This window comes from Zalophus californianus, chromosome 7, assembly GCF_009762305.2.
Source record: "Zalophus californianus isolate mZalCal1 chromosome 7, mZalCal1.pri.v2, whole genome shotgun sequence".
NCBI lineage: Eukaryota > Metazoa > Chordata > Mammalia > Carnivora > Otariidae > Zalophus > Zalophus californianus.
The window spans coordinates 21473878-21488248 of record NC_045601.1 but is presented as its reverse complement, the minus strand read 5'-3'; the positions used below and the strand labels follow the sequence as shown (position 1 = coordinate 21488248).

Genomic DNA, 14371 nt, shown 5'->3' with positions numbered 1-14371 from the left:
GTGTTTTCTAATCGTTACAGCTGTTTATTAGTTCTATGCTTAAAACACACTATATTCCTGATTTTTAAAACTTTTTGCCCCTATTTATTAGCACTTTGACAGAGTCTCTAGAGCAGCATTTTTCATGTTTGAGATTATTTAGTTTTATTCCAATACCATCTTTTGAATGTTTCACCCCCATCCCTGTAGATGACATTAGTTTGTATTTATATCTCATGTAGGGCAGACACGCAAGGTATTACCAGAACTCATTGCTAAGGTTTTCAGACCATTTTCTCATAGGGATTTTCTTCATTGAATCTCCTCAGACTTGATATAGCCAAGCTGTAAGTTTTCTATTATTTCTTTTCATGAAAACAAAAACACAGAAAGTCAAGTGCCTTGCCAGGTAACCCAGATGAAAAGTGGCAGAGCTGAGATTTGAACCCAGGGCCTTTGACTTCAAACCTTGCTCTTTTCTCCTGTATTGCTGATGCCTCACTGTCCTGTATAAGAGGAAAACAATTCTGATGTCAGCACACCAGTTTTGCTCTGTTAGTAGTACCCTTCGGGTAAGGCTTATTAACTTATATTAATAATCATTTTTTTCTTAACAGATCACAAAGGCTGACTTGGAACAACGCCATCCTCAACTTGATTACGTTTTTACATTGGCACAGAACTTGAAAAATAAAGCTTCCAGTTCAGATGTGAGGACAGCAATCACAGAAAAATGTATGTTTAAAAAAACTTATATATCATCCTCTTTCTCTGAAAATGGTAACACACACACATTTTCACAGATTATTCAACCAGAAATTAATATTATCTGATATTTGATACTCTTAAACTACAGTTTTCCTTTGATTTTTATTTTTTGTGGACCATGTTACTATTCCTATATGAATTCCTTAAAGTGTTAACATTATTACTTTTAACTAATTACTGGTACATTGGATTTTTTTCTTTTAAGTTAAGATTTCTTTTTATTTTTAGTTTTTTAAAAAAATTTTATGTATGTATGTATGTATGTATGGGAGACAGAGAGAGTGCATGCATGTGAGTAAGGGGAGGGGCAGAGGGAGAGGGAGGGAGAGAATCCCAAGCAGACTCCGACCTGAGCTTGGACACCAACGTGGGACTTGATCCTGTGACCCTGAGATCACGACCTGAGCCAAAACCAAGAGTGGGACACTTAACTGATTGAGCCACACAGGCGCTCCCAGTTAGGATTTCTCTTAAAGGAATCAAAAAACGAAAGTTAGAGAAAACATTGGAATGCAAACCCATGCTTCCATTATAATTAATTAATAAAACCAGATCTTGCTATGTCTTTTAACTTCTCTTCTCTAAATTCATTCCAAAAAGAATTTATTGAGCAACACACTTGTACCTATGGGCCTGGTACTAATTTGGGAATAATTAAGTTAAAAGCAAAATAAAACAAGACAAAAAATAAATGTACACAACAACCACAGCGAAGATCCCTGTTTCATTTTGCTTTCTGACTTAAAATCATCTGTTAAATCTGTATGGCATATAAAACAAAGTCTGAATTCTCAAAAATGTCATATAGGGATAGTCACAGCCTGCTTTCATCATCCCCTCTCCCATTCAGCCTCCACCCGTCTGTAGCTAGTCTATATTTTAGATATTCTTTAAAATGTCCTGGCAGTTCCTAGTTATCTGCATTATTTTTCCCTCCTGGCCTTTTCTCCCCGGTAAAATTCTACTCAGCAGCTAAAATGTCACCCCCTTTGTGAAGTCTTTCTCACCCTCTACTGGTCCCTGGTGAACTGTATCTTCTATCTTTAGTTCCTGCTGTGGCCTTTCCCCCCATGGTATCAGTGTAGATCTCACAATTATTTTGATTTTCTCTCCCATAGATGGTGAATATTCACCTTTCTGGCCCTGGGGCCTCCCACAGTGTCCAGTACAAATTAAGTACTTAATAAATATTTGCGGCAGACTATAAACTGGAAGGTATTTTATTATCTTGTCTAATAGTTCTGAAGGGAAGAAAGTCAAAACTATGGTTTGATTTTAATATCAATGTGACAACAGCAATGTTATTGGAAGAGATGAGTTAAAAGAGAACTTTTAGTGTCTTACAATGTTGGTTTACTTTTTACTACATAAGCCATTTTCCTTCTTTCTCCCTCTTTTTTTTAAAAAAAGATTTATTAATTTATTTGAGAGAGAGAAGAGAGAGAGCATGAGCGGGGAGAGGGAGAGGGAGAGAAAATCTCCAGCAGACTCCCTGCTAAGCACTGAGCATGGAGTCTGACATGGGGCCCCGATCCCATGACCCCAAGATCATGACCTGAGTGGAAATAAACCAAGAGTCGGTTGCTCAACCAACTGCACCACCCAGGTGCCCCATTCCTTTATTTATTTAATTTATTTATTTGATGGAGAGAGAAAGCACAAGTAGGCAGAGCGGCAAGCAGAGGGACAAGGAGAAGCGGGCGCCCCACTGAGCAGAGAGCCCAATGTGGAACTTGATCCTCAGGACCCGGCTGAAGGCAAACGCTTAACTGACTGAGCCACCCAGGTGCCCCATCCCTCTCTTTTTTTTTTTTTTTAATTGATGGATTCCTTGTGCCTGTTACCCAACTCTGGAGTGATTCCATTTCCTGTTACATGGCAGAAGAGTTCTCTTCTTTAGCGACACTAAACTATTTACAAAGTCCTCTCCATTTTGCTTTTTCTACCATCTTATTTTTTTTTTTTTTACCACCTCCTATTTGTCCAACTTTCTTTTAAGGTTTTTGATAAGACTTTTCTTTCTTCTTCTGAATATCTTCCCTTTCCAATTTAACTTCCTCTCTTTGTTTTCTCTCCTTTTTTTATTTGCATAGAGGCTGCATAATCTTTGTCATTATTCATCATATGAAAAAAATATTCTCAGCAGGAGTGTACTGCCTATAATAACCTGCTTTTAGCACTTATTCACAAAGAATAGACACCTTGCTTATTTTTAATGATAAGCCTGTGATATGTGCTCTCACTTGATGTCTTTCATTTTATTTGTTCAATATTAAAGGATTCTATTAGTAATAGCATTGGTCATAAGTACTTTAACTTTTTAACTGGCAAATAGAACATTATGACAAATTCATTCTTTAAGTGAAAAACTTAGGCAATCTATTTAAACTGTTGAACAAGGCAGCTTAAAACAGATAATTTCAATGAACAATTTTTAAAAATTATTACATATAATTTTCAGTGTTCTGAACAGTCTTAAATTGATCACTCTTATGGCTTGCTGTAACCCTTTGTTATCCCAAGAATTTTACCAATAGGTCCCAATAGGACTCAGCTGCAATGTTGTTTTATAGTTCAGTTCTTGTTGGCCTGGTATTTAACTATTGCTCTACAGTCTGTGTGACATCCAAAGCATCTTCTAGAAGTTTATTTTTAATTTCCTACCTACTTATTATCAGTGGGTTGTTGAAGTCATTCAAAGCTATTGTTGACTAGTGCTTCAGCTCAAGATCTTGAACTACTCATGAAGTAATTAGTCAAAAGTTTAAGTTTCTTTAGATCTCTCTTTCTTTAGCTCCATGTTAAGAATGAGAAGAGGACAGAAGGTAGGGAAGAAAGAGGGAGGAGAGCAGACAGAAGAGAGAGAAAGAAAAATAGAAAGAAACAATAAAAAGGAAAGAGGAAAAGAACTAATGTGGATTTTTTTATGGTAAAGAGCTACTGGGTACATAGAACTTGAATCGAATTTGCTTTTAGTGTTTCTCTTGAACGTATAAAAATACTTTCTTTTAGACAGGTTTCATGCTGCAGTAAAACAAATATGAAAAGTATTCTTAGATTATTTCCTTGTAAAATCTTGACAACCTTAGAGTATCTCCTTTGAGGATGACAAGAGACTGCATCTGTGTCTTAAAGTTCTGTCGTAAAGTATTGTTACACTCTGCCTTCATCAAACCAGGGTCTGTGAATATACGTTAGATAGGAATTTATTTTCTTTAGAATTTTTGGTTTATCCATGGTAGATATTTTTATTGTGAGATATTTCAGGGCATTTAAAATAGAATTTAATTCAAGATTCTTCTTCAAGAATAGTTTCGGAAACGTATCAGTTGTATAGTGTAGCAGACATGTATTAAATTCCCTTAAAATGTATATACCGACTTGCCTTCTTTTTCTTTCCTATTTATAACCTTACTTATGAGAAATTTGGTATCAGGTATTTTTCCCCTTTCCTGAAAGTTCGTTTCTGGGATTATTTTTATATGCCTCCTCCAGTGGAAAAGGTCAAGAACCAGTGGGACAGCACTCAGCATGGTGTCGAGTTAAGACAGCAGCAGCTGGAGGATATGATTATCGACAGTCTTCAGTGGGATGACCACAGGGAGGAAACCGAGGAACTTATGAGAAAATATGAGGCTCGACTCTATATTCTCCAACAAGCCCGAAGGGATCCACTTATCAAGCAGATTTCTGATAATCAAGTAAGACTTCAGATTTGTGTTTTTTTGGCATTATCAGTTTGTTGGATGTACTTTTTTGTTCTGTTGTTAACTGTAATCTTTAGGACCCTTGTCATGATGTTTTCACAAGTGCTTAGAATATACATTGAAATTTACATAAAGAATTTGACCAGGAAGGTTTTTGAAAAAATTTGGGAGGTGTAACAAGTAGAAATATACCGGTATACCAGATGTATCGCTTACTGACTTTTGCAAATGGAACACAACCATGAACCAGCATCTAGAAAGAGAATATTTTCAGGATCTTGGGAACCCTCCTTTTGCTCTCTTCCATGTCTACGCTGAAGGTTATTTTTATTTATAAAATTTTCTGAGATTTTCATTTGAGGCTAGTGTACTGAACAAATCAGGTAATAAGTTTAGTTTCTTTTAATAGTTTTATAACCAAACTGTTTTATCTATATTGTTAGACTAAGTAACTTTTTTTTGATCGATTTGAATATAAGTTGATGATACTGAACGTTAATGGTATTTTTTAAGTGCTATTTTAAATTCTCTCTATAATTACAGAAAATATTTTTGAATTAGAGGTTATAGTTTTTAGGTTATATTTTGGCATAACATTTATTTACTCTTCAAAGAGCCTAAGATGAAAGTGTACATTTGTGAAGAATATATGGGAAACAATCTAAAACATGAGAGCATGTTTTTATAATTCATACCATGTACCATGTAGATGTTCCATGGTTACAATTTAAAAATCAAGTGGCCAGGTGTCCTGATTTTGTGGATCATTTTCTGTGTTTATGACATCTGCTGATTATTTTCACCAAATGACTCAAATATAATAATCAGCAAAACCCTAGGAAACTTAACTAGAGGAATAAAATTAAAAGTGAGATCAATGCTTCAGTCATTGGGTATTCAGAATATAGCTTTCTAAACAAGAGTGTGGCTCTTTTCTGCTCAGACTCTAGGATGTATTTTTTTTTTTTTTTTTTTTTTTGCCAGTTCCTATGGAAAGCATTATAGGAACATTCATTTGTCATTTAGATTTCATGGGGAGTATCTTGATCCAGGGGCTCTGAGAGGTGGAAAACCACTGCCTGTGGACACACTCAGCATCCGTTTAGTTATTTAAGCAACTCTTAGTAAATCTTGCTTGGCTGCTTGATCCACCCAAGCAGTTAATTTTGTCGGCAGACACAGTGACCCAGGGGCACAGAAGACTTCCATATTGTTGGCCATTTTCATTTTTGCCAGCATGTAGAGAGGAATTCTATAGTAAGTTCATTCCTGTATGATGCGTGTTGCTAGAAGGATCAGATATATAGCAGAACAAATAAAAAACATAAATAGTTTGAGGAAGTAAAATATCTCCTAAAGGAAAGAGAATATCATCTTTTAATATCATCTGCTCTGTACCTGTTCATTCGTTAGACATTTGCCTTTTTACTTCCAGAATTACTTTTATTTAAGCTTATGTTCAAGTGTTTGTCCCATAATTTGCTTTTTTCTTTTGATATTTGTGTCTAAAACATGTTAAAACCTATGGGGAGACCCAGTGTTTAGGTAGTACTAGTTACTGAGTGACCGAATCTAATAATGACACCTGCAATTACACCTTAGATATTGCTTCAAGAACTGGGTCCTGGTGATGGTATTGTAATGGCGTTCGATAACGTTCTGCAGAAACTGCTGGAGGACTATGGTAGTGATGATACCAGGAATGTGAAAGAAACCACCGAGTACTTAAAAACATCATGGATCAACCTCAAACAAAGGTAACATGAAGGGCCTGGCAGGTAAATGCATGTAAAGGAGAGAATTTGATTGCTTTGGCTTTCTCATGGAAACATGCCAAATATGTGACTACTAGAAGTACATCTTATTATTATTACTTTTTATTTTTGTACGGTGCTGGGTTAGTATTATCACACTTAATACAGAAGGTATATTTATACATTATCTACTTGAATTTCTGCAATGGAGTTTTTCCTTGAATGAGTCTAAACCTTGCCAAAGATCATTTTATGTGTTCTGATTTTCTGTGCCTCCCAGCATTACGTAGTATACATCCTGTAGTACTCTGGGGGTAAGGACTGGTTAGGTATTTACAGATGCATTAAGGTAATATTATCCCTAATTATAATTAAAATAGTGTGGGACGCCTGGGTGGCTCAGTCGGTTAAGCGTCTGCCTTCGGCTTAGGTCATGATCTCAGGGTCCTCTGCTCAGTGGGGATCCTGCTTCTCCCTCTGCCTTCCACTCCCCCTGCTTGTGCTCTCTCTCTGTCAAGTAAATATTTAAAATCTTTAAAAAAATAAAAAACATAATTAAAATAGTGTGCTATTTGGCCAGGTCATCCTTAGTTGAAGCTGAGAACACATGGATCCAATGCCAGACTTCTGAAATATACTATGTATATTTAGGGCTTCAACTAATTTGTTTTCTTTCCATTACTCTGTCTAGTCAGTATATTTGGAACAGTCTAAAATAGCATATGGGTTTATAAGAGAGATTTTTCTGTCACTTGAACACCTAGGGTCTGAGGAACTATAAACAGTGGTTAGCATCTCTTCAAGATAGCGTATTTATATTCATCATTGGGAAAAAGTGTTTCTTCTTGCACAGTCCTGGGAATGCCTGTGTCTAATGAAATTATGGTTTCACACACATCTTTATATATTCAGATATAGCCACCTGAAAGCTAATTTGTATCCAAACACATTTATTTTGTGGTGAATAAAATGGATAATACTAGAACACTTGATGATGCATGTTACTGGTAATAAAGTTTGGCCAAGCATTTAATAACAGTTTGACATGGAGGTGTTTTATACCTTTTTAGAATGTCATTTTTAGTTAGGCCTGTAAAGTTGATTTTAGATTTTTGGGAAACTCAAAGACAAGAATTATGAGGCAGTATATGAGTGTGAATATATATATATGTTGCTAAATATACCTAGGATTCTGGAGGAAATAAGGCTGGGGTAGCAAATACAACACTTCAAAGTTGTTAAAGCGGAAGATAGCTGTAATACTGCTCTTTCTAGCATTTAGTGCAACTGTTTTCTTCTGTTGTAGAAGCTTACTTGGATATAGTAAGGATCCCCAACTGAGGCTGGGAAGAGGATGGATTAAAAAAGGCTTTATTTAGGGGTGCCTGGGTGGCTCAGTTGGTTGGGCGACTGCCTTCGGCTCAGGTCATGATCCCGGAGTCCTGGGATCGAGCCCCGCATCGGGCTCCCTGCTCGGCGGGAAGCCTGCTTCTCCCTCTCCCATGCCCCCTGCTTGTGTTCCCTTTCTCGCTGTCTCTCTCTGGCAATTAAATAAATAAATAAAATATTAAAAAAAAAAAAGACTTTAAAGTATAAACTTCCTGTTATAGGATAATGGATCCTAGGGTTGTAACGCACAGCATGGTGACTATAGTTAACAAGATTGTATTGTGTATTTGAATGTTACCAAGTAGATCTTAAAAGTTCTCATCACAAGAGAAAAAAATGTGTAGCCATGTGTGGTGATAGATGTTATTGTGTTACTCATTCTGCATATATACTTACATCCAGTCATTATGTTCTACACCTAAAACTAGTACAATATTATGTGTTAATTATATCTCAGTTAAGACATACAGCTTTAATACTAAGATAGTCCTTAAGTATACTTGATCTGCGTGTTTCCAAAAATCCATATGTAAGAATTATAACTTTGTTTTTGTTGTAAACAGTACCAGAAAAATTGATCACTTAGGAATGTGAAGCCTGCTTTATTTAGCACCTCCAATTCTTTTTTTTTTCTTTTACTTTGTAAATATTTTAAGACAGCCTACAGCAGTAGTTAGGTTAGATGGTAGAGGCAATTAAAAATGAATTATATTCCAAGGTGATCTTTCATTTATCGGAGCTAAGACAAGCACACTGTTCCAATTTTATGGTAGTTACAAGTCATTGTGCTTATTCTATTTTCTTTCTGCATTTTTTTGGGGAATACATCAACATTAAAATTTAGACATATTGCTATCTGTAAAGCAGGGAAAACACAACAAAACTGTAGCTCACAGGATCCTTTTCATGAGTGACAGCTGGGGTTTCTATGTATTGCGAGGATTTTCTCTTTTAAACACAGTGATATTTACAATTTTTAACTGTTTTAATTGGAGACATTTCTAGAATATACAAATCTTTCCTTGCCTTAAACAGAACATATGCACTTATAAGAACCATTTTTTAAAAAAAATTCTTGGCATTATTGTTATGAAGATAGAATTAAGGAACTTTAAGAGCTATATACAATCTTACGGTGCATTTAAGCCAGTGTTTCTCAACATTTTTACATCATCAACCCCCAAAGAGCCTTGTTAGATCCCCACTCCCCTGAAATTTTCATACCATGGGTATATTGTGTATCTGATTCCATACTTTATAGTTGTGCTTTATAGATAAAAAGTGTAGATTTTTCCACTCCCCGCCCCAACCGTGCCTCACCAAAGAACCACTTCTCACCTCCCTTGAGAATGCGTGGTCTAATGTAATGCTCTCGGGCTCAGAGAAGGTGAATGACATGTTCAAAGTCACATAGCATAGCTGAAATGATATTTTTCTATCCTAAGTTATGATAATGTTCTTCCTGCTCTGAGTTCTGAAGAATTGGTAGTAAATTTATTTAGGCTGCTATGCTTTGTGAGATTTTCTGCTTTATTTTTAGTGTATGAATTTTATTGGGTGTCTTGCCATTGTCAGGTTCTGTGCTAATGCCTTCACATGCATTATTTTATTTAATCCTCAAATCATAATAGACAGGCGTTTTCATCAACGCTACCTCAGTGAATAAACTGAAGCAGAGGAAAGTTAAGGAGGACCCGAGATCACACAGCTCTAAGCGCAGAGCTGAGACTGATATCCAAACTTTTCCGACTGTGCAGTCAGGCTCTTACATTCTTTAAAAAATATTTTGTTTTCCTCCTTTGTTATCAGAATGTCAGCGATTGCTGGTGACTGCTTTGTGGACCCGCCTCTCAGATCTGTCTGTGATTCCACTTACTGTTTTATCTGTCGGGTTTAGAAACCCGATCTGATTAAAGATATGGGGGCCTCTACTATGAATAATGTAACACTCTTCAGTATGTGTCCATTGTGCCCTCTGTAGCGGTCACAGAGAGGCCTTATATGAGGGCTCTCTTATCTTCCAGCCGTATTCTGTATATGTGTCATTGTCAGCCAAATTCGCGGGGGCGGGGGTGCGGTGAAGGATTATTATACTTGCTTATGGAATACTGTCATTGCGGCATAATGTGTGAAGTTTAATATCAGCTTTCAAAGGAAATGTTTTGTATGAATTGCAATTGGCCTAAGTAAGTTGGCCATTCACAGTTACAGGGCCTCATTCCCTTATCTCCGATGCCAAAATCCAATACGCTCTGATAACAGAAAGCTTTGAATTGATGTGAGGCTGTTTATTATAGTCTTTATTTATTCTGGTTAGTATAAATAGCCTTGTTCCTAGCTGTAGAAATATTAATGTGTTTGCTGCCTCAGACCCTACTTGTGTGTAATATGTCATACAGATACATTCGTAATAATAATTTTTTATTGTACAGAAAATTCTTAATTCTGAAACACAACTAGCTCCCAGTATGTTGGATTCTGCAAACAGAAGGCCCGTCTCTAATATTTTTTTTTAAAGATTTTATTTATTTATTTGAGAGAGAGAGAGAGTGAGCATGAGTCGGGGGGAGGGGCAGAAGGAGAAGCACACTCCCCGCTGAGCGAGGAACCCGATGTGGGGCTCGATCCCAGGACCCTGGGATCATGACCTGAGCCAAAGGCAGATGCCTAACTGGCTGAGCCACCCAGGTGCCCCCCATCTCTAACATTTTTAACTAACTGATATACATTGACCACTGCTCTTTTCATCTGTGAAATGTTTTCCCCCTGTGTCTCTTAATGCCAATTAACAAAAGTTTTAGTGTAAATTGAGATGTATTGGAAGTTGAAAAGTGCTCATAGTAACATTTGAGGTGTGAATGCCTGATTTGGATCTGAAATGTTGTTTAGCCCCAGAGTGCCTATGTATATGTGTGTGTATGTGTATATGTATGTGTATGTGTATATGTATATGTATATGTATGTGCATGTGTATGTGTATGTGCATGTGTATATGTATATGCATGTGCATGTGTATGTATATATGTATGTGTATGTGTGTATGTACATGCATGTATATGTGTATATGTATGTGCATGTGTATGTGTGTATGTGTGTGTATATGTAGGTGTATGTGCTTGTATGTGTGTATGTGCATGTGTATGTGCATGTGTATATGTGTATGTGCATGTGTATGTGTGTATATGTGTGTATGTGCATGTGCATGTGTATATGTACATGTATACTCGCATACATGCATGCACATATACACACCTAGTTAACTATGTTGAAGTATTGTAAAGCAAATGAGACAATATAGTTTTGTGCTATAAGGAATATCTTATACATTATTAATCACTGTGTGGTGGGAAGATGAAAGGTTCTCTGCAACGAGTCTGCTCTCTTTCTGATCCATGGGTATGCTGTCAGTGGGGCTGGTGGTGGGGCTGACACAGATTTGAATAGGATCACAGGTAACATCAGAATCCTGGTGAGTGGGGCAGAGAGCTTCCTGGAGGAACCTTAGTTTTGCTGGGCAGTGATGATGGCCTGTTTGTGGTTTATAATAATAAATGTTTAGCAATGCTTATCTACTCAGAGGCAAGTAGAAAGAATGCAGATGGAAGATCGGGAGCAGGGAAGAGGAAGGTGTTTGTAAAGGAACCAGAGATGGCTCCCAGTCCATAATCGTGTCTGAGATCTCCCTTCTGCTGGGCTTTGCAGTCCCTCCTGGTGGCTTGGCAGGCAGATCTTGAGTTGACTTTAAGACACTACTTACTTTTGAAGTAGTGAGCAACCATTATAACTGTTATGCAGTGACCATGGGCCTGGAGGTCAGTATATGAATGTAATGGACAAATGTCTCGTGCTTTGAAAGAGTAGGGTTTTGCCTGGAAGGTGGGAGAATAGTGGCCTGAAAGTACCAGTGAAAAGCAAGGAAGAGGGCACTTACTCCAACGACTCACCCTGGGGCTTGTAGGATCTGTGAGGAAACAGAAAAAAAACTTCATTCAAAATTTTCCAGGGGAATTGATGGTCCTAAGGAAACCATTTTCACTTAAGATAAGATGAAGGAGTTGATCTGTGGTCTGCTGATCATAGAATAGATTTCTGGACATAACAGAAGAAGGGTTTGGGGATGAATTGGGGCAGATTGGGGAAGGTGCAGAGTAGTATTGGCGTTACAGTCCAATATTGGTTGGCCGATGAAGACCAGATATTTCATAGTGATTTAGCTAAAAGAGAAATAGGATATGGTGATGTAGATTCTGTCATGGATATAGCTCTTAAATATTTGCTGGTGGAGGTGGCAGTCCTAGGGAGAGCTACTCCTTTGGGTTATACAAGGTGGAGGGTAGGCATCATGGAGTGGGTGTGGGGCCAGTGGGGGCTCCTTTCTTGAGCTTCCCAATTGGTGTAGCATTAGCAGCTTATAACAGTCTCCTTAAATCCCATGGAGTGAATATTTAAGTGCTTGATGAGATGACCCAATCTCTGGGTCACCAAAAGACCATAGATTGTAGGGTATATTTGCAGGTACTAATTCTTATCAAATCAACTGCATTTCCCCAAAGGGTGCTTTAATACATTTTTTTTAGCTCATTGTTATTTTATTTACAAAAGAACAAAACTACCTTGTGAAAATATCCATTGAAAAGCTTAAAGAACTGTTTCATTATAAGTTTTCTACATGCCACTCAAACTTCTGATGCCACTCTTTTCCTCCCAAAAGAGATAAATATATTTAGATCTCATGTAACTGTAAAGGTCACCTTTTAAGTATACCAAAATTTAGCAACACATATCCGTGGGTTTCTGAAGGTATTCTTTTGCATTAAAATAGAAAAAAATAGGGGCATCTGGGTGGCTCAGTCAGTTCAACGGCTGCCTTCAGCTCAGGTCATGATCCCAGGGTCTTGGGATCGAGTCCGCCTCCAGCTCCCTGCTCAACGGGGAGCCTGCTTCTCCCTCTCCATCTCTTGCACTCTCTCTGCCTCTCTCTCAAATAAATAAAGTCTTAAAAAAAAGGACATATCTAGTTGCGTTCACTCTTTTGACCGATTATAGTAAGCACATGCACACTGGATCAATATAGTATATCTTGTAGCTTAAAATATCAAGTATTATATAACGTCTTTAAAATACCATTAAAAAAGTCAGTTATGTGGGTGGCCATGTTTTGTTATGCTACAAAATAACTAAGCTATTTTGTAGAATATCAGTTGATTTTATAGCAGAAATCTCTTTAAAAGCTGAGAGTTTACATTTAAAAAATCCCAGTTCCCTTTAAGATAAACTATTATAAATCTGTCCCCCATGGATTCCTCGAATCTTTTATGAGAAGCTATTTATATTTTCAGTGTGCACCATTTCTTGTCCCAAAGAACTCTGTAGTCTGTTATTTCTGTTTGAAGTAAAAATTGTTGTTTCTGCTAAAGTTACCCTTCTGAACTTCAAATATTATCTTCTAGGCTTTCCATGTATCCTTATTCTTTATGATTTATAGGTTAAAAAAGATTTTTAAAAAAAAAATCTTCTCTGCCTTTGTCTAGTAGCCACAATTCCCTAAACTTGAAATCCTTCCCCTGTATCCTCAGAACCTCCTCTGGCTCTTCTGATCCTGAGATGTAGCAACCTGAACTGCCAGATATATAAACTCTTCCCTGAGAATTGTAGACAAATGTGAGTTCGGGGCTGGATGTTATCTTAGGAACTTGCACACGAATACTTCTAACCTTCTTGCTGCCTGCACTGCACTCATCTCTCCCCATCAGTAACATTTCGTTTACATGCAGTGATTCTTGATGAGCTGGATTTGAAACTAGGGATGGGGGTGAGAATGGAGGATCTCTTCGAGCAGGTTTTATAATGTCAGTGATGGATTTTGTGGTTTTAAAAGGATCCCTGGAGACTCTGAAATGGGTCCTTTACTCATCTAGTCCAAGCAACTTATTTGAAGGATGGAAAAAAATTTGGAAATTTGAAGTGGTTTATCCCAAGCCATATAACCAGTCAATGGCAGAGGTGGTAGAATTAGGTCGTTTTCTTCTGAGAGCAGAAAAATGTGCAAATGGTATTAAAGTTAATTTATTAGCCTGTGCGATAAAGTGTGCATACACATTCCTGAACCTCTCATTTTAGCAATTATTTTTGACCTCATGGTAGTATGATAAATCATGTGAATCCCTTGAAAATGGATAAAAATTCTTGTAGTGTCCAGTATACCATACTCTAGCATTGGATCTAGTTGGTTTTTTTTTTTTTTTAAGATTTTATTTATTCATTTGAGACACAGAGAAACAGAGAGAGAGTATGAGCAGGGGGAGAGGGAAAAGAAGGCTCCCCACTGAGCCAGAAGCACCATGTGGTGCTTGATCCCAGGACCCTGGGATCATGACCTGAGCCGAAGGCAGACACTTAACCATCTGAGCCACCCAGGTGCCCCGCATTGGATCTAGTTTTAAAAAGACTAACATGGGTGGTATGTTACCTTTGAGCTATATTCTATTTGAAATTGCTTATGAAATTATAGTAAAAAAATCAGACTATAAATTAATATACACTATGATTATAAGGTTTTAAAATGTATATTTATTGGTGCGTCTGGGTGGCTCAGTTGTTAAGCGTCTGCCTTCGGCTCAGGTCATGATCCCAGGGTCCTGGGATCGAGCCCCGCATCGGGCTCCCCGCTCCACGGGAAGCCTGCTTCTCCCTCTCCCACTCCCCCTGCTTGTGTTCCCTCTCTCGCTGTGTCTCTCTCTCTGTCAAATAAATAAATAAAATCTTTAAAAAAAA

At 37.4% G+C, this 14371-nt stretch overlaps 1 protein-coding gene across 12 annotated transcripts in view; it reads left to right on the top strand.

Annotated features, from left to right (window-relative positions):
- UTRN (utrophin) overlaps positions 1 to 14371 on the top strand; it is a 500526-nt gene that overhangs the window by 241916 nt on the left and 244239 nt on the right. For all 12 annotated transcript variants that reach the window (XM_027601866.2, XM_027601862.2, XM_027601867.2 and 9 more), the window contains 3 exons: positions 597 to 714; positions 4243 to 4448; positions 6057 to 6211. In XM_027601866.2, the coding sequence (XP_027457667.2) occupies positions 597 to 714; positions 4243 to 4448; positions 6057 to 6211 (479 nt within the window). The remainder of the gene's footprint in view (positions 1 to 596; positions 715 to 4242; positions 4449 to 6056; positions 6212 to 14371) is intronic.